This window comes from Callorhinus ursinus, unplaced genomic scaffold (assembly GCF_003265705.2).
Source record: "Callorhinus ursinus isolate GAN/ISIS: 27379988/994484 unplaced genomic scaffold, GSC_fseal_2.0 scaffold4, whole genome shotgun sequence".
Taxonomy (NCBI): Eukaryota; Metazoa; Chordata; class Mammalia; order Carnivora; family Otariidae; genus Callorhinus; species Callorhinus ursinus.
The window spans coordinates 62,938,506-62,959,154 of NW_027397066.1; the positions used below are offsets into that span (position 1 = coordinate 62,938,506).

Consider the following 20,649-nt stretch of genomic DNA (forward strand, 5'->3'; position numbering starts at 1 on the left):
GTAGGTCTAGGGGGATCTGGGCCTGGTTGCATGGGGAGAAAACTGGTGCTTCTCTTTGTCACTGCAACTCTATCAGATAAATTCCTTAAGGCTCTTGCATGGCATTTGGAATAAAATAAACAAATAAGCAGGTACACACAGTATATACACAGGTATTTTTATTCTTATATATATGGTAATATGGTGTCGTAGAAAGCGATCCAAGCTAGTAATCAGACAACCTGTTTACTAATCTTGATTCTGCCTACTTTTAACTATGTGATGGTAAGAGGTTAGGGGAGCTGAGTCTCTGTTTCCTGATCTGCAAAATAATACCTTTTCCACTTAGCCACTGACAAAGTCATTGACAAATCAGATATAAAAGTGATCTATAAATGGTAAAGTAAATCAAAGATTCCACATAAGTACAATTAATGATTACTTTTTTTCACATCTCTTCAATCATTCGATAAGTAGTAGGGTATAAACTCCTTAAGGACATGGACCAAGGGTTCTACCACATTTGTATAGCCTAACGTGCTCAGCACATTGACGGCACATAGTAGGGATGGTGCAGTGATTAAACAAAGGATAGAATGTTTCTCGAGTGACTGGCGTTATACAGAATTGGAGAAGGACATGAGAAGAAGCTCACTATGCAGTTGCTGTCCTCAAAGAGTCGAGACACCAGACCAACACCTCTGCCACCATCACAGAGCAATGAACAGTGAGGGTTTTCCCATCCTTAATAAACAGTGCACTGTGGCGACTGCTCATCACACCAGTGACGTCATTCTCCGAGAGAGAACTGAAAGCCGTGGAGATCCTCGACAGTTTTTGATTAAAATTAGTGCACTTACTAATTTTGGACATCAGAGATTTCTTTCAGACTGGATTTCTCTAGCTTTTTTCCTATTCAACTCTCAGTTTGTTCTCACTTTAATAAGTGCTTCCCATAGATAGGATAATGGTGGAGGGAAGGCATAGATGGATGGGGGGCTCTGGGTAAAGCAATGTCACTCACATCCATTGTTTTTTGCACAGCTTATTCAGAAAGGCCAAAAGATCAATTCTTTTGCAATATAACCTAGTTCAACTTTAAGCTATGTGATAAAATTTAAAAACTGAAATGATAAGACTTAACAGCTTATTGTTTCCTAAGTATCTAATTCTCTTTTCAAAAAACCATGAAGGCAGTTCAGTGTGATTTGGGCCAAATATACATTTTTAACAGGTACCAAGTTGATGTTTCCGTTTTTCTTCTTGCAGTGACTTGGTGACTAATACTTTTATCCCAGTTTCATTTGCTCTTTCTTTGTTTCTTCAATTATTTTTTTAATACCATTGTATTGTGTGCATCTTTGTAAGATGCCTCAAATCCCTTCTGAACTAAGGCCATATGTAAATAAATAAATAAATAAAGTGTTGGCAGCTAATTAAAAAAATTTTTAATGGAAAAATCCTCTTTAATTTTTAATGGGCTTCAGTGAAAATTGTTTTCATGGGTAGAATTTATAAGTTTGTATGATTGCTTTGTGGGAGGTCTGTGGCACACAGAACTACTAATTAGTTTTTCTTCTTATGTACTTCCCTATGTGTATGCACACATTATCTAAAGAGTTGTGGTGACCCACGTTGCCTCTGCATAGATTGAGTTAAGCATTCTTATGGCTTCTCTGTGAGAACATGAAAGAATCTGTTGAAAGACCTTCAAAGGCCAGTAGGTGTCAGAGGCCAAGTTCTCAACTTCAACTCTTCATGTTATTATAACCTTTACAGTGTGTGTGTGGTCATTAGGTGGGGGTTGGGGGGAGTGACTAGAAGTAGGAAAGAAAGAAAAATAAGAACTCTTGGGAAGGAAACGTCTCTTTTCTGTATCCTGACATATACCCTCAGAAAAAATGACCTGGAGGTCAGCCAGTCTCAGTGGAAGGGTTGGAAACCAACTGAGTAGTCCTCACGCTGAAACTGATCTACAAAGAGAACAATACTGTCACTGGTAACTGGTCATCTCTGGGCTCTTGCTCCAGTCTCTCTGCTTGCTCCTTGTTTGACATGCTGCCTCAGGCTATGCGTACTCACTCCTCTGTCCCTAGTGCCTGGCTTCTGGGAGAAAGTCAACAGTTTTGTGGTGAATGAAGGAATAGATAGACGAGTGGATAGATGGATGGATAGACAGATGATGGATGGTCTGCGCAGAGAGCCCTGTACCAGAAACTGGTCGTGTCATATCATCCAGATGATACAGTGTAAGGAGCTGTTTAAGGAATATACACATGTCTGAAGTACTTTATTTTTCCTGGTAGGTCCTGGACAGCATTTACTTCAGCCGGAGGTTCCATGTGCGTTGTGTGGCAAAGGCCGTAGACAAGGTGGGCCACGTGGGGACCCCCTTAAGGAGCAACATTGTTACCATTGGAACAGACAGTGCTATCTGCCACACCCCAGTGGTAGCCGGGACAGCCAGAGGCTTCCAGGCTCAGTCCTTCATTGCCACCTTGAAATACCTGGACGTCAAGCACAAGGAGCATCCAAACAGGTCAGGCAGGTGGTGCCATCCACCGTGAGGGTCCTCTCCTTTGTGTGTTTTCTGGGCCAGACAGATCAATGAGCGATGCTTCTGCAAAATAAGAATAGTGGTGGATAAGTGCTTCAGAAAAAATTTAAATTCTCAAAGTCCCTCTAAAATCCAGTCCCTTGTCTGTCTTCTTAGCCTCATGTCCCTTGCCTGTCATTTTCACCGGCCAGTCTCCTCACAGAGAATCAAACTGAAATCAAATCCTCAGGGCTTCCAACTCTTCTATGTTGTGTGCCTCTGCCATGCTGTCCCTCCTGACTCCTGACTGCAATCCTCCCAGCCCCCTTCCACTCACTGGAGTTAAATCCTATTGTCCTACTGTACCTAGCTCATGACATCCCTTCTGGGAACTTCCCCATCATCTTTCCCAGTGGAATTTGGAAGCTCCACTCTCCAGCTCTCCTGACACCCATGTATACCTCTTTCAGAGCATTATCATCATTCATTCTCTCTCTGTCCCCGTAGTAGATGGTGAGAGCAGGGACCATGATTATTATTTTTTTTTTTTTGGATCCCCCAAATGTCCCACTGGTTGGGACAGTGCTTCTTGGCACCTAAGAGACACTTGCTAAATATCTAGTGAACAGAGTAATAATACCATTTAAACTGAAAGTCACTGGACAGATGTGCTTTTATTTTTTCCTGTGCTCTCATGATTTTGATGGAGATAGATACTTTCATGTTTGCCTAGCAAAAAAGAATTCCTGTGTATTATACATATTCATTAAACCTTGTGGTAATTGTACATGTGTCTTTATGAGCAACTGAGTTCAGAGAAAGGGGTGTATTTGCATGGGGGAAAAAAAAAACAGATTTAAATATGGAGCCAAAATATGCAAATTCTTTCTTTTTTCTAACAGAATAAGATTTACTTTTGTTAGAAAGCAGTAGCTGAAGTGCCCAGGGCACTACTGAGCCCTTCTTAGCAAAAGAGGCATCGTGTTCCTATTCCAAGGTTCTGAATCCTCTTAAAAATGTCTCTTGGTGGAGTGGTGGGGGGTGGGAGGGATGGGGTGGCTGGGTGATAGACATTAGGGAGGGTATGGGCTATGGTGAGCGCTTTGACTTGTGTAAGACTGTTGAATCACAGATCTGTACCTCTGAAACAAATAATACTTATATGTTAAAAAAAAAAAAAAGGATTAGAGGAGGGGGAAGAATGAAGGGGGGGAAATCGGAGGGGGAGACGAACCATGAGAGACTATGGACCCTGAGAAACAAACTGAGGGTTCTAGAGGGGAGGGGGTTGGGGGGATGGGTTAGCCTGGTGATGGGCATTAAAGAGGGCACATTCTGCGTGGAGCACTGGGTGTTATAGGCAAACAATGAATCATGAAACACTACATCACAAACTAATGATGGAATGTATGGTGATTAACATAACATAATAAAAAAAGAAAGATTAAATAAATAAATAAATAAATAAAAATGTCTCTTGGGCTTTTGTTCCAAGAGACAAGCTGTAAAAACTCAAAGGCACCCTCAGTCAACATGCTGAAAATTTGAACTTGTACCATAAAAATAATGCAGCCCATAAGTACAGTTCTTTTGTATCGCCGTCTTAACCAATATTTATTAAGCTCGTATTTTATTTAGAATTTTATACCACATGCTCTGGGAGAAACAAAAGAAGTGAAGGCAACGATCCTTGTCCTCATTGTGGGGAAGCAAGATAAACAGAGTCTAAACGCATATGAGAAATAGCAGCCAGTAGGGATAAGTTACAGATGTCCTGGTGCAAAGGCACCTAAGCTCTGGGAAATGTAGATGAGGGAAGAGCACACTGCAAATGGGGGCCAGGGAGGGCCGCCCGCATTGCTCGGAACTTGAGGGGGGAGAGGTGGGAGAAAGCTCTTTCAGTTAGGAGGAGACAGTAGGAGTAGGGGGATATGACTATTTCTAAGATATTGTCCTGGGTAGGAATACTGACCTTGGAGTTTAAAGAGCTCACTGAGGTCATTTGGCACAAATAGTTTAAAAAAATGTGAGTGTCGGCCCTACCCAACCTTCCCAGACACTCCCTGTGACAGAGAAGGGGACAGCACCTCTATCAGTCACTCCGCTGTTGCTCACAAGGAAACAAAGCTTCCATTTAAAGCAAAAGAAAGCTTTAATTTGTGGTTGTGATGTTATCTTTTCTTGTACAGAAGGGAAAAAAATGTGATTCTTGATGCCTATCAGTTCTGAGCTGGAGGATCTCTTGGCAGGAGGGGTGGGGGACAACCCCACGTGTACATCATACCCTTGGGAAGCTTCAGGACAAAAAATGGTAGATTCCTCAGGGAAGGCAGAGTAAGTCATGAGGAAGAAATGTACCGTGTTAGCTGTTCCCAGCGTGCACCTAAACACCCTCTGCCCGTTTTTGCCTCAGAATCCACATTTCCGTGCAGATCCCACACCAGGACGGAATGCTACCCCTCATCTCCACCATGCCACTGCACAACCTGCATTTTCTGCTGTCCGAATCCATCTACAGGCACCAGCACGTCTGCTCCAATCTCGTCACCACCCAAGACCTGAGAGGCATCTCAGGTGAGGGACGACTTCCGTGCTGGCTTTCCCGTTCCAGCCCAGCGCCATGGCAGGGACACAGTGAAGTGAACTCTGCTTAATGTCTCCCCTCCTCAAAATCTACATGATGAGCAGAGTGCCTTCCTAGCAGGCAACAGACATAGGTAGCTTTAGACAGTGAAGTGAATAGAGAAAAAGAAGGACTTTGGAGTCAAACTGACTCAGGTTCAAATCCCTATTCCACTCTCTATACCACCGAACAGAGATAGCTGGACTTCCCCAAACCACTGTTTTCTTATCTATGACATGAGGATAACAACTGATACCCATCAGGGTGAGGATTTAATTTGTTAACATTTTTAAAGCATCTGCCATGGTAACTGTTGGTTCTTTCCCTCCCCCACAGTGAGCACGTTTGGGTCTGTGCCCTAAAATCCCCTTATTGCAGCCTCTTTGAAAGCTAAAGTGCAGGTGTCGCGTGTTGTAGGACAGGTTCTCTGGGAGCAGGAGCTGAGATGGAGTGTGGGGTGCAAGATGTTTATTGGGGATCAGCATCTGTCGAAGGAGAAAAAGCAGAATTGAGCAGAGGGGAAAGTTAGGCTACAAACTGGCACTGACCCACAAAAGCCTCCACTGACTCTTCAGGGAGCTCTGGAAAGAGCCCGTCCGCCCAACACATCCTACTTCTGGCCCCAACTGATGGGCCTTTCTGTCGCACCTCACGCAGTCACTGGGGGCCAGGGCCCTGGCAAGGCCAGCCCGAGGAGCCAATGTGGTGCGGAGACAGGCCCGAAGTTGCTGACAGCTGAGAAGGCGCGTCCCTGTGTTAACCATAGCAGACATTTTACTCTACAAAGAATCCTGTCCATTTCCATTTACCTTAGCAAGTGCACATTAAATGCCTCTTTCCTCCCTTGACAACTGATGAATCATTTACTGGTGTTTGGGAAGATAGAAAAGCATTCATATGCTCTTTCATATTAAGCATCACTTTAGGTAGTGATGGTCTTTATACAGTAGAGAGTAGCTGAGTGTAAATTATTTGCAAGTCACAGAGCTACACATGAAAGTTTAACTGGTCAACATCTGCAGCCGCTGAAAGAAGCATACTCTGCTTATAGGCTGAAAGTTTGTACCTCTTCCTACTTAAACACAATTAAATTCAACACATGTTAACTGAGATCTGAGTCCTTTTCGGGGCAGAGGACCGGGTGCTGGTGTCATTCTAAGAAATGCATCAACTCTTTCAGAATACTATAGTTGCTTTTAGTACGATAAAGAATTTTAATCCTGATATTCTAAAATTGTATCTGTATTTAGCTCTCTGCTGCATTAAGGTCTTCCTTAATTTAGAACAGTTCAGTTGCGTGGCAGCATTTGATCCAATAATTTTTGCCCATAGCAGGGGAGGTTTAGTCAAGCATCATTAGTGAGCTATTTACTCATTAGCACAAAATTAAGATTTTTTTTTTCCAAGAGTTCAGAAACCATAGGAGGGGAGGAGGAAGTCAGATGTTTGTTTGTTGGCTTTACATAAAAGCTATTTTTAAAAAATCAGTCTTAAAAAATAACAGTTCATCAACAAATTATCCATATAGTAAATCTTTGTCTTCAAGGATTGATTGCAAAGCTTCAGTATGTTTTCTTTTCCAAGACACATGGGGCCACTGAGCTCTGACTCCGCTTATAGTATCATTTGCTCACCTTTTCTTCTGGGGTTCCTGCAGTCTCTTAGAGGAGTCTGTGACCTCAGTCACTCTATTTACCCTGTGGCAATTTGGGGAGCCCTGGGTTGCTCTCCTAATAGAGTCTCAGATGGACAGTAGGCTATCTCAGGTTCATAAGGACACATCCCTTCTCCCCAGGGGCATGTCCACAGACTGAGTCACTCTTGCTTGTTCCTCCCTCCCTCACAGAGGCAGGGTTCCTGGACGACAGGGTCTACGACAGCACGGCCCTGGGTCCTGGTTATGACCGTCCCTTCCAATTTGACCCCAGCGTCCGGGAGCCCAAGACCATCCAGCTCTACAAACACCTGAACCTAAAGAGCTGCGTCTGGACCTTTGATGCCTATTATGACATGACCGAGTTAATTGATGTCTGCGGGGGGTCTGTCACTGCTGACTTCCAGGTGGGTGCTCCAGGGGCTTATCTGACAGCTGTGTGCACCTGAGTGCCCTATGAAACCTTGTTTGTTCCTGAAAGCACTTCTGTTAGCACGTTGCATCCAGCGGCCCCCAAGAACTGAGATAACCAAGGGAGTCTTCTTTAGAAATCCCTTAGCAGCATGGTGGCTAGAGAGAGCCTCCTAAAGTCTACTAAATCAATTAATTAGAAAATTAATGTGGAAAATGTTAAAATTAATGTGGAAAAAAATTATCTGGCACAGCCGTTTATATAAAAATCTAATATTTACTTCTCTAGATACATATGTTTTTTCCCTCTAGGTTTATTTTGGAAGGCCAAAAGGATTTACGTTTGATGGTAAGGTTATTACAAAGTAGATGTATTCTCTTCTGTGCTTGGGGAAATAAGTCAAAATGAAGTGCACCCTTTCACAAGACAAGTAGAGCACTCTCTTTTTAAGCGTTATGGAGAGAGAATTGTTTAAAACACCTTGATTTCACATCTAGTCCAAACCGGTGCCAAACTGACAACCTTTGCAAAAATGGACACTTTTTAAATTTTATTTATTTGAGAGAGAGATCAAGCACAAGTGAGGGGTAGTGGCAAAGAGAGAGGGAGAAGCAGACTCCCCGCTGAGCAGGGAGCCCGACATGGGGCTCGATCCCCCGGCCCTGAGGTCATGATCTGAGCCCCAGGGAGACGCTTAAGCGACTGAGCCACCCAGGCACCCCGACACTTTCTTAATAGTTATTAAACATTAGTGACAAACAAACATTTTAGTAAGAAGCCATCGTCCTAGGAGGGCAGTTATATCAAAGGCATTAGGCTAAGTGAATCCTCGTGGGAAAATTAAATCTAAAGCAGATTCTACCCAATTATGAGCGATTATCTCAATGAGCTAAAAATGACGTTTGTTCTTCATTTCAAATCAAGTTTAACCACACTGAAAGAGGGACTTCTGGAGGCACTTAAGAGTAATTATTTTGGGAACGCGTCTTTGATTAACATTTGTTTTGTTTCCTTGTCATGCCTCTCATTTTGGTTCGCTCTCATTTCATGTGCACTACTGCCCTCTACCGAATGGAAAATTAAGGCATTCTTAGGTTTGCTTTCTGTTTCTGCCGTTGAGTGACCTACATTCACTCCCAAAAATGCAAAACTAAGTGATTGGTTCCTCCTCTGGCCTCTCAAAAATTAGTATTCTGTGTTCGCCATGCTTTTACTCTAATTACATTTTTGGGTATTTTTGTTCAGAATATGCCCCAAAATCTCAAAGCCTAAGATTTCTCATTATATATGCCCCACTTCTTAAACCAACACAGAATAGATACACAGAAGTACTTCATTGCAGTCTGTTTCTTTAAAAATGGTTGAAACAGCTGGTATATGGTAGAAAGGATTTAGAACTTACAACCAAGCCCTAGTTCATATCTTTCCCTATCATAACTTCTCTGAATGTCATCTGAAATTGTAACCAGTCATCTCAACATGTCAAGGTACTTGGCACAGTGTAGGTATGTGGTAAATATTTGTCAAGGTTTGGGTTGCTTTTTTTTAAAGGATTAGTAAGTAATAGCATGAGGGATAAAGGATAGAAAACAGAAACAGGAGGGAAAATTAATTTTTCCAATCAACTAAAGAATTATTGAGGTTCTAATATCAACAATTTTGAGATTAGACCATGTGTTTTTAACAAAGCCTGTATATTAAAGGGGCAGAATACGGTGTGAGGTCCAGATAAAATCTGGAAATTTTCTGAAGAAAACAGAATAAGGCATTTCAAAAGAGATTTTTTTTAATGAATATGGAATTAGCAGAATCTTTTGAAAAACTTGGAATCAAACCTTGAACCCCTGACACCACTGAATATGAAAAAATATTGTAGAAAAATGTTGATGTCCCAAATATTGATGAAACATTTGGCTCTTTTCCTAAATTACCCATGGAAACACTTTACATTGTGTTTTAAAACAAAAGAAAAATATGAGTTTCATAGTATAGTGTATCATAGTATTTTACCAATGACAAAATTATTTCAAGCTTTTTTGTTATAAAAGAAATAATATATTTACAGAGGAAAATACAAAATGAATAAATCAAGTCCCACATTCATATATACGTGTAAACAGTTACCTTCCCCATGAAAACTTCTGCTTTTATTTTGTTATCTTTCTATCCAGTTTTTGTTCATTTCATAGTAGAATAAAAATTTTTGAGCCATTAATTAATAGCGGTAACAGGAATCCCCTTAGAAGAAATATTCCCTTGTAAGTGTGATGTGCTGCCTTTTCAAAATTATTTCAGTGAGGCATTGTATGAGATGGGAAATTATACAAGTATATGCAGCTCTGAACTGTGTTGCTAAGTTTCCTAGATATGATATCCACATCCCATGACCTCAGTTCCTGTTGCAAGAGATGTGACTGCTCACTAAAACATCCAAGTCAGCCACACATTTGTCCCAAGGACCCAGACTTGGGCATCCTTCCAATTAGAGTTGATTCAGACTCTCCTACAGGTCACTGGAAAATGTGGTCAGCGAGGGACTATGTATTAATCCTTTGGGAATAACTGTGTTACTTTAAAATCTTGGCCAAGTCTTCCAGCAATTGAACAGTGGAAGCAAAGCTCCTTCTCAGTCTTCAGAAGTGTTTTTGTTCAAGTGTCACCTCCTTAGAGAAGCCTTCCCAGATCACCCTATAAAAGAAGCATCTTGGACACTTCCCATCCCTTTCTTTATTTTTTAAATGTGTGCATCACTTTACTGGACTGTAGGTTGCATAAGGGCAGTGAGTTTGGTTCTTCCCACTGCTGAGGAGGAAGCTCAGTCTGGTGCCTAGGCACCTAGCACCGTCGTGGGCACTTGGTTAATAATTATTGAACGAGGGACACCTGGGTGGCTCGGTCAGTTAAGTGTCTGCCTTCCTCTCAGGTCATGACCCCAGGGTCCTGGGATCCAAGCCCCACATCGGGCTCCTTGCTCAGCGGGGAGTCTGCTTCTCCTTCTGCCTGCCGCTCCCCCTGCTTGTGCTCTGTCTCTCTCTCTCTCTCTCTCTCTGACAAATAAATAAATAAATAAAGTCTTTAAAAATTTTTAAAAAATAATTATTGAATGAGTCAGTGAGTAAATGAGGGAGTAAAAATTGAACTGAAATGTCATAGCCATATGCCTTTTCATCCCAGGGAAGAAATAACCCTCTCTGTGCACACCATTTGCTTGGCAGGTGAGAGACTCTGCTCAGTCGTTCCTGACCATCCACGTGCCTCTCTATGTGTCCTACATCTATGTGACAGCCCCCAGGGGCTGGGCCTCTTTGGAGCACCACACCGAAATGGAGTTTTCCTTCTTCTATGACACTGTGCTCTGGAGAACAGGTATACTCATTGACATCTTAACTTTCCCTACCTTATGTTCAAGCAAGATGAAAACAAAGTTATAAGTAGTGACTTTAACAGGAGCTCCAGTCTTTATCCCATTGTCCTATATACAGTCAAAAGGAGGGCTGCCCCTCTAGGCCAAATGAATAAAGTGAAGTAGGTTGCTGTTGATATACCTTTCCTTTTCCAGGCACCTGATTCGAAGACCCTTTTGCTTAAACGCCATGAATCACACCATTTTTAACTAGGAGCGAATGAACATGATCATACTCCAGAAGGATACCTCTGGACCCCTAGTGGGCAGTATAGGAACCCATCGGTCACTTGCTATCCTCTACTCTAGCTATCTGGATTGAGTCTTTCATCCCTGGAGGCCTTCCAGCATCAGCATGTATGGACATGGTTCTTTTCAGGAACCACAGATCTCTATATTGGTGACAGCCCCTCAGCTGGGAGCTCACACCTTCCTCCTGTCTTCCCCAAGCCACCTTTTCCCACTGCTACCTCATGATGCCCCAAACTCGTCTCCCCCTTCTGCTGCTCCTCTTCTCCCTCTTGGCCTCCCTGGAGGTGATTGACTTGATCTGCGCTACTAAACAGCTACAGGAATGTTCATTAGATAGGGTTTCATCTCTAGTAATGGAAAATACAGGCTTTTCTTCTGTTGAGGGCTTTGAACTCAAATCATTTGTTTTATATTTCTCATAGGAAAATAACTTCAGGAAGTTTTCACACTCTGGGTCAGATAATTTCTTGAGCTTTGGGGTTCTTTTTAAACGTTGTTTTTTCCCCTCCTTTGGTTACCCTTTAGTTTTGGGTCATACTGAACTCACTGGGCATCATGATTGTAATTACCCCTACGAAAGCCATGGTTTATTCCTGTCATGCCATATATGGCTGGCCTTCTACAAGCTAATCTTGAATCATCCATTGGTTTGAATATTAAATGTAGCCACCAGGACATTGCTTATGGTTCCGTTGAGTCATGAAAGCCGTCCTTGTGAGGAAAAGCAAATAGAGTCTGAGGCAGATGCACTATAATCACATCCTCGTGTAAAGTTGATAGTAAGAAGTTTAAGGACCAATTTTTTTTTGAGCTCTGGGCTAGGGCCCTGACTCTGGGCTCAGTGGCATTTTCAGGTATGAAGAAACTATGCCAAGGAGAAAAAACAAAACCAGGTAGAATGAATTGGTAAATGTGTCTAAATAGATTGTATGTTCATATGAATACGCAAATTTTTCTTAACTTACATTCAAATTACTGTGCAGCTCTACTTAGAGGTATCACTGGAACAACTCACATGTAGTTTACTCTCATTCCCTAACTTGGATGTTTTGTGTATGATCGCCTGCCCAGGAATCCAGACAGACAGCGTGCTCTCTGCAAGGCTTCAGATAATAAGAATCTACATTCGAGAGGATGGCCGTCTTGTCATTGAATTCAAGACCCATGCCAAATTCAGAGGTAATATCAGTGCAGTTTTTTCCCCAATTTTTTTTTATTAAGAAACATTACAGGGGCACCTAGGTGGCTCATTCGGTTAAGCGTCTGCCTTCAGCTCAGGTCATGATCCCGGGGTCCTGGGGTCGAGCCCCACGTTGGGCTCCCTGCTCAGCAGAGAGTCTGCTTCCCCCTCTCCCTCTACTCCTCCCGCCTGTGCCTGCTATCTCTCTCTCTCTCTCTCTCAAATAAATAAAATCTTAAAAAAAAACATTATAAACATAGACAAAAGGCAAAAGAATAGAACAGTGAAAAACAAAGTCAACAATTGTTAACATTTTGCTATATGCGTATGCATCCATACACATGTGCATACCCAATTTTTGGTACCACATTTGAAAACAAGTTGCAGACTTCATGTCAGGTTACCCTAAATACTGCCCTAGACATCTCCTGAGAACAAAGACATTCTCTTACACATCACAGTGGTGTCACTACATCCAAGATATTTAAGATTGATCCAATAATATCTAGTTCCTATTCATATTCTGTTGTCCTCTATTGTCCTACAGATGTCTTTTCCATTTGTTTTTATATTGTTTTATATTTATTTTATATCTGTTTATGTAAAAGGAACGTGGATCCAATCAATATTTACATATTACATTCTGGCTGTTATGTTAGTCTCTTGGTCTAGAAGTCTCTCTACTTTTATTTATTCATGACACTATATGACTGCATTTTTAATGAGTAGAAGTGTCCTGCTGAGTAACCTTTAACTTTTCAATGATGTTTACAGTTATCTCCTTCCTCTGAGGACTTGAGTGGCTTTAAATGTTTTTTTTTTTATCTGAAACTGATATTTCTGTTTATAAGCTACCAAGACATTTCTGCCTCTAAGAAACATGTTTTTTGGAATTCAAAACTAAGTGTATTTGACATTCATTGTCACATAAGGGCCCCTGTTGTTATGAATATGCCCGCACCCTTTTCACAAGGAACATTCATGTTGTTTATAAATATATATGACCATAATGACCATCATGAGTAGGCTGATAGACTGGGGTGAGTTGCCATGCTGTCCAGCCAGGGTGGAATACATTCTAAGGTGTGAGAGGGTAGGTATAACCTTAGTTGTTCGGTAGAAGAATATTAATTCGGTACTAAGGCTTTAGTAGGGGATTCATCTCAAGGATGATAAAACTCACAACTAAGTGTGTGTGTTTCCCCTTGAAATAGGACAGTTTGTGATGGAGCACCACACCCTCCCTGATGTGAAATCATTCATACTGACTCCAGACCACTTAGGAGGAATTGAATTTGACCTGCAGCTACTATGGAGTGCTCAGACTTTTGATTCTCCATATCAACTCTGGAGAGCCACAAGCTCTTATAACAGGTGAATACAGGATGGGGTGTTTGGGGGAGATCTGAAATGGTCTCAGTCTCTTTCAGAGGCTTGGGAAATACGGCTTTTTTTTTTTTTTTTTGCAAAAGTTAGATTTTCGTTGTTAAGGGGGGGTAGAAATAACCCTTTGACAAATAGAGAGAGAAACAAAGTAAGTCAGATCAGCTTGTGCTGCGTAAACGAGGAAGTAGTTACCCTTATTGCAAGGGTAAGACTGAGAAGGCTGCATATCACTTCTATTCGCATCCTATTGGCTAGAATTTAGTCACGTGACACATCTACCTGGGAAAGATGTCTAATTAAAGCCTTAGTGGGGCGCCTGGGTGGCTCAGTCGGTTAAGCATCCTTGGTTTCAGCTCAGGTCATGATCTCAGGGTCATGAGGTTGAGCCCTGAGTCAGGCTCCACGCTCAGCATGGAGTCTGCTTGAGATTCTCTCCTCCTCCCTCTGCACCCCCCCAACCACGCTCATGCCCTCTCTCTCTCTAAAATAAATAATTAACTAAAATCATTTTTAAAAATCCGTAGTATAATAAAAAAATTTCAATCCAATCACTACAACCAGTTTAAAAATCTAGGATCTCTGTTTATCAGATCCAGATGTCACCCCTTACAGTCCAATCTTCTGTAAAATAAATAAGATTTATTTCTCTCCCACACCCAAAATAGAGGTAGAATAAGAATTGTTAAATATGTAAAATATCTCATTTGTGAAGGGGAGGAATAGGAGAAACACAATTAAAACTGTTACCATAAAAAGGATAATGAGGCAACCAGGAGTCCATCATAAATATTATTATCCTCATTTTATAGATCATGAAATTAAGATTGGTATTTAGCATGAAATTCTTGTTCCAGCTTTATAGTTAAGAAATAGCAGGTTGTCTTAAGGATCATTTTCAAAAAGATTTCTTTAATTGTGAATTTTTGGTTTTATATCAGGTATTTTTTTTTAAATAATGATTCCTTTGAAATCAATATGTAATAATCTTCAAAGGCTATGCTTCCTAGAAGCTCAGGAGATTATACGCATACTTTGTCCTAATTTATAGACATGGAGACTGTCTTCTTTAAATCCTCTACTGATTCCCCACTGCCTACTGGATGAAGTCCAAATTCTTTATTCAAAGCCCATACCCTCCTCTCTAGCCTCATCTCAAACCCAACCTTCTGAACCACATTAAATAGCTCACCAGCCCCTGAACCCACCAGCCCGTCTGTACCTCCATGCCTTTGCAATTGCCTCTGCCCTTTCTGCTCTTTCCCTCTTGCAGACCTTGAACTCCTCTGAGGCAGCTCAAATACTCAAATACCAACCCCTCGGCGATACCTTCCCTGACTCCCCATGCAGTGCTAGAGGCCCCTTCTCCTCTTCCCACCTTGTTCCAGCTTCTACTGAACGCAGCTCATTATATTACATGCTGTAAGTAGGGTCCCATTTTCCACTAGCTTGTGAGCTCCCCGAGGGTAAAGGCATGCCTGATTGATCTTAAATCCCCAGAGCTGCAGCTTGTAGCACATGGTAGGTCCTAAATAAACATCCCTTAGGAGCTTACGTTTGCGGTACGGGGTTAAGAAACTATAGCTAAATGGCAACGTGTGGAACAGCGTCCAGTATGCTGTGCTATGTGCTCTGCGAGAGGCACCGAGTGCGGAGACCATGGCTGTTCGGGGAGGACCGGGGAGCTGTACAAGGCTTCCTGGAGGAGGTGGGGCAGCTCGTGCTCCATGTTGCACTATGAGAAAGGTCTAGTTCTCAGAAAGGAGAGGGGGAGACCTACAGAATTAAAAACCTGCATCTAGGGATGGCATATTTGCAGGGATCGTGAGGAAATGGACCTAAATCATATTTAGGGATGAGAAAAGGAGGACTGTGGGCTTGGGAAGCCATGCACTTTGTCCTGCATTCATTTGTTCAACAAATAATTTAGTGAGCATTTACTGTGTGTTAGGGAAGGTTCCGGGCACTTGGATACATACGTGAACAAAATAAAAATCCACACAGCATTTACAGTAAAGTAAGAAGACACAAAAAGGTGGCCATAATAAACAAGTATAGCAGAACATGTCAGAAAGTGGGGAGTGCCATGGAAAAATAAAGGATTTATTTTTTTTAAGATTTTAGTTATGTGACAAAAGAGAGAGAGAGAGCACAAGCAGGGGGAGAAGCAGGCAGAGGGAGAAGCAGGCTCCCCGCTGAGCAGAGAGCCTGATGCGGGACTCGCTCCCAGGACCCTGGGATCATGACCTGAGCCACCCAGATGCCCCGAAAAATAAAGGATTTAGAGCAGTCTGTAAGGAGAACCAGGAGTCGGGGGACACTGTGATTTCAATTAGGATGTGCAAAGTAGACCTCAACAAGAAGGTACATCTGAGCAAATACTTGAAGGAGGTGAGGGAGTTCGCTGGCAGGGTTCCTGAATTGGTAGCGTGTCTTGCATCCTGGGGAACAGTGAGGAGGCTGGTGTGGCTGGACTGGAGTGAGCAAGGGGGAGGAGGATGGGCGGGAAGGCCAAAGAAGTAGGGGGATGGGGTGGGGCCCGCACGCGGGACCAGTGCTTGTACCTTGACATTTACCCGAGAGCCACGGCAGGGTTTGAGCAAGGGGAGCGGCATGATCTGGCCCGTTTGAAAGCAAGGGTTCCGGCATGGGCAGTTCTGCCTGCCTAAGTGTTTCTATTAATCATGGGTTACTATTCACATTATGCATGCCAATTTTCATGTAATTCAAATATGACGTATACGGTCTCATCTCCTGCTGGCCCAGGGTTTGGAGGAAGAGAGGGCTCATGGAGGAAAATAACAGACATACAGACTGTCAGACAGGAAGGTGCTTAGAAACTCAGCCCTGAAAGTTTGCATTGTTCGTCAAAAATCATACAATTGTGGAAAAGGCAAAGGCAAGCCAGGTTTTTAGACCATCTCACAGTTTCCAGCTTGTGCCATTCCACTAAAATGACCCCAGGATGTGTCATATAAGTTTTTATTTATTTATCTAACCAAATCTTTGCTATCACTGTATGAATGACTAGATAAATACAAAAGAAATGGTCCAAAAAAAAAAAAACCCAAACATAGCAAACGTGAGAACTGTCACAGATTGCTCACAACAGTTATAATTAAGATTCATAACCTTGCACTTTCCATTCAGTGGATGGCAGCCTCCCAAGACTCTTAAAGAATCTTCCTGAAGTCTCTGGCTGTCTGGCTGTCTTCCAGGCAGCCTGACAGGGCTGGGGCTGCTACTCGATGACAAGTGTGGGAAATGAAGTAGGTGAGGGTACAAAGGCTCCCTGCTCTTGGTGTCTTAACCTACAGAATTCTGTGATCCACCACAAGTAGGGAAATTCTCAACGCTTAGTCTCCTATGAGAAGAGAGATTGTTCTTCAGCTCCGTGATGGGCTGAGCCCGTAGAGTTTGGAAGAGGAGCCCGGAAACCAAATGCTAAGGAAATGGGGATGCAGGTGCTCTCTGGAGTAGGGTGTCCTTTAGCCCTGAGGCATTTGCCACCCGTGGTCAGCAGCCACTGACGTGTCCACACCTTAATAAGAATCTTTTGCAGTCGAGAATGTGTTGAACAGGGTGTCCATCAACAAAAAACCGTAAACAGAAATTGTCAAACAAGTTTCATGGAAATCTAAAGGAAGTGGCCAGTTCTGTTTTGTCTTCACTTGAGCCTTTTAGGTTTTTATAAACAGTGTGCCTTTCTCAGCTTTTCTCATGAAAAGGACTAGAATAGGATAAAGGCAAGTAGCTCTATTGACCACCTCTGGATAATACCCTGACAGTTAAAATAACCAGTGAGGAATTGCTGAAGACTGTGTTTGCAGACCCGTAAAGTCTGTAGGTGCTGAGCACAAATACCATCCGAAAGGTGTTTAATGAAGTCAGTGTGTTTCTGGGTGAGTAAATAATCTATAAAATGTCCCCTCTAACCACAGTGTGCTCTGCATGTTTCCAGGAAGGACTACTCGGGGGAGTACACCATCTACCTGATCCCATGCACCGTGCAGCCCACACAGCCGTGGGTTGATCCAGGAGAGAAGCCTTTGGCCTGCACTGCACATGCCCCAGAAAGGTAGGGAAATGTGGCAGATCCTCATGATGTGTAAATTCACCTCCTCGCTAAAACGTATTTGTAACGGCAAAATCCGTTCTCGTGATGCCTTCATGGCCATTCGCAGGCATGCAGAGTGGCAAAATGTTGAGTCACCTGACACACACATTCCTGGCTCAGGTCAAGCAAGGCAACACTCTACCTTCTTTCAGCTTTCATAACTATAAACAAGTATCCTTTTCATGGTCTGTGTTGTGCTGTGGTTTTCAAATTTTTGTGCTTTTTTATTGGTGATCTCACCGTTTGTAACAGCTCCCAAGCAAAGTGCTGAGGTGCTACCTAATACTCCTAAGTACAAGAAGCCTGTGACGTGCCTTAGGTCACATAGACTTTCTTGGGCATAGGTCTTAAGTGCTGTTGCCACGAGTTCTATGTTAACAAATTAACAACATATTAAATAAGGTGTTTTAAAAAGAAACATGCATAAAACGGGGCTAGGTATTGGTCAGTCAGTGAATATGTTGTGACCAGAGGCTGCAGGAGCTCTACCCTGTATTTGCCCTAGGAGCAGTGATTCAGTATTCACTGACTCAGCATTCACTGTGACTTTATAGAACATACTTACCACGAATAACAAGAATCAACGCAGCCTGTACCCACCTCAGACCTGAGACTGTCCACATTGTGCCATATGTTCATTCATTCAGCCAGTGTTAATTCAGCTCTTATCGTGTGCTTGGCTCTGGTCTAGCATGGAGAGTATAACCTCCGCTCTAGCGCTATCTTTCTAGGAGCTGGGCAAAGTGAAGAGAAAACTTCTTCTTTTTAAAGATTTTATTTATTTATTTGACAGAGAGAGACACAGCGAGAGAGGGAACACAAGCAGGGGGAGTGGGAGAGGGAGAAGCAGGCTTCCCGCGGAGCAGGGAGCCCCGTGCGGGGCTCGATCCCAGGACCCTGGGACCATGACCTGAGCCGAAGGCAGACACCTAACGACTGAGGCACCCAGGCGCCCCAAGAAAATATTTTTAAGAGAGGATGTTGAGGACAGAATCTGACATTATCATGAAGAGAAGACAATTTGGAATGTGACAGTCAAATTAAGAAACTGAGAATGGGCCATTGGATTTGGCAATTGGGAAGTGGTTGATGATCTTGACAAAGGGCAGGCTCGGTGGACTGAGGGGTTAAAGCCTGATCAGACCACGAGAGACAGAGGAGAGAAAGTAGAGATAACAGGGATAAACTATGCCTAAGGTGTTTTGTTATAAAGGATGTCAGAGGACAGGGACAGTAGCTAGAAACATACAAAGTCAGAAGGGGTCTTATTTGTGTTTCAGAGTGGAAAATATTTCAGGGTGTTTGTATACTGGTGGGAGGAACCCTATTGGTCTATTATGTGAAATGTACTGTTGCAGTAGAACAAGGGGAGGTCAGCTGAGCCAAGCCTTTGAGTCGGGTGGGGATAGATCCAGCACAACAGGGGAAGGGCCGGCCTTCACTAGAAGCCTAGAGCCTTCATCCAGTGAAAGAGAAAGGCATGCAGAGTGTGTGGATATAGGTGAGGGGAGAATCGGTAGATTGTGAGGACAGGGATGACAAAGTAGAATCTGATTAAATCTGTTTTCTCCATCAAATGAGAAGCTGAACATTAACCGGAAGTAAGGACCACTGAGGTTTGGGAAGAGAGGAGGGAGTGAGACAGTCATCTCAGAGAGTGGGAAAGTGGGTGTGCTAGAGGGTTGCCGACGGCAGCTGATCGGGCAATGCTGAGAGCCCGTTGAGTTGTAAAATTGCCGTATCACTGACAATAAGATAAACTGCGCATACTTAAGGTAGATAGAGTTTAATAAATTCTGACATATGTATACACCCATGAAACCATCACAGCCAACATAGTGACTATATGCATTTCCTCCAAAGGTTTCCTCATGCCCCTTGGTAATCCCTCCCTCCTACCCCACCCAAGCCCACCCCTTTCTCCAGGATCCACTGATCTGCTACCTGTCGCTGCAGATTAGTTTGCATTTTCTAGAAACTTATGTCAATGGCATCATACAGTATGCATTCTTCTCTGACTTCTTTCACTGAGCATGATTATTTGCCTGTTGTGTGTAACAGTAGTTTGTTCCTGTTATTGATGAATTGTATTCCAAGGTACAGCTATGCTGCACTTTGTTTATCAGCTCATCAGTTGGTGGACATTTGAGTTGTTTCCAGTTTATGTCTGTGAGAAATAAAGCTGCTATGAACATATATATACAAGCCTTTACATGGACATATGCTTTCTATTTTCTTGTGTAAATACTTAGGAATAGAATGGCTGGTTCGTACGGTAGGTATATGCTTATTAACTTTTAAGAAACTGCCAAACTGTTTTCTGAAGTGTTTGTTATATGGAACAATGTGTGTGCCTTCCCACCATGAGTGTGTTGGTGTTCCAGTTCCTGGTCAAAGTGGTCAGGGAGGTCCCGTGTGATTAGAGAATTAATGAGCAGAGGTAACAGAAGGGTGAGCTCAAAGTCAGGGGGTGATACTTAGAAAGGAAGGTGCTGGGAAATGAGATTTGGGGAGGTGACACATAGTAGGACCATGAAGCATGAGTGGGGTCGACAACAAGCTCTTTGGAGGTGAAGATATCAAGGAACTGAGAGCTGAAGGGTATTAGATGATTCATCCATGTGGACATTGAAATCACCAAGATCGATGGTAGGAGCATGGTAGTCAGCTAAGTGAGGGAGGGAAAGTGACCAGGAAAATGGTAGTTGGCTGCAATAAGGAGGAACAGAGGGCAAATCATCAGGTGAGATATGCTGGGAGATTTATATTCACCTATTCAGTTTTTTTTTAATTATGAATATTATGTTACATAGAAGACCATATATAATGCCTATATAAAACCTTGAGTAATAGAACATTATCTGATAAGAATTGCAACTGCATGAGTGAGTATCTCTTGGGCTGGTCTACTGATGATAAAATGAGTAATAACAACTACTGGGGATATTAATGATCACATATGGAGTGCAGACGCTGTGGGAGACTCTGTACTAAGCTCTTAACGTTTACTTCTCACTATAGTGTTCCCCCACAAAATTGGCACCGTTATTTCCATTTTATAACTAGTGAAAGTCGGAGTCAAAGAAAAAAAAAAAAGAACTACGGGGCAC

The 20,649-nt window shown here is 42.6% G+C and overlaps 1 protein-coding gene across 3 annotated transcripts in view; it reads left to right on the top strand.

Annotated features, from left to right (window-relative positions):
* FRAS1 (Fraser extracellular matrix complex subunit 1) overlaps positions 1-20,649 on the top strand; it is a 404,840-nt gene that overhangs the window by 370,203 nt on the left and 13,988 nt on the right. For all 3 annotated transcript variants that reach the window (XM_025887777.2, XM_073891815.1, XM_073891816.1), the window contains 7 exons: positions 2,286-2,518; positions 4,929-5,089; positions 6,985-7,199; positions 10,420-10,570; positions 11,931-12,038; positions 13,254-13,413; positions 17,384-17,500. In XM_025887777.2, the coding sequence (XP_025743562.1) occupies positions 2,286-2,518; positions 4,929-5,089; positions 6,985-7,199; positions 10,420-10,570; positions 11,931-12,038; positions 13,254-13,413; positions 17,384-17,500 (1,145 nt within the window). The remainder of the gene's footprint in view (positions 1-2,285; positions 2,519-4,928; positions 5,090-6,984; positions 7,200-10,419; positions 10,571-11,930; positions 12,039-13,253; positions 13,414-17,383; positions 17,501-20,649) is intronic.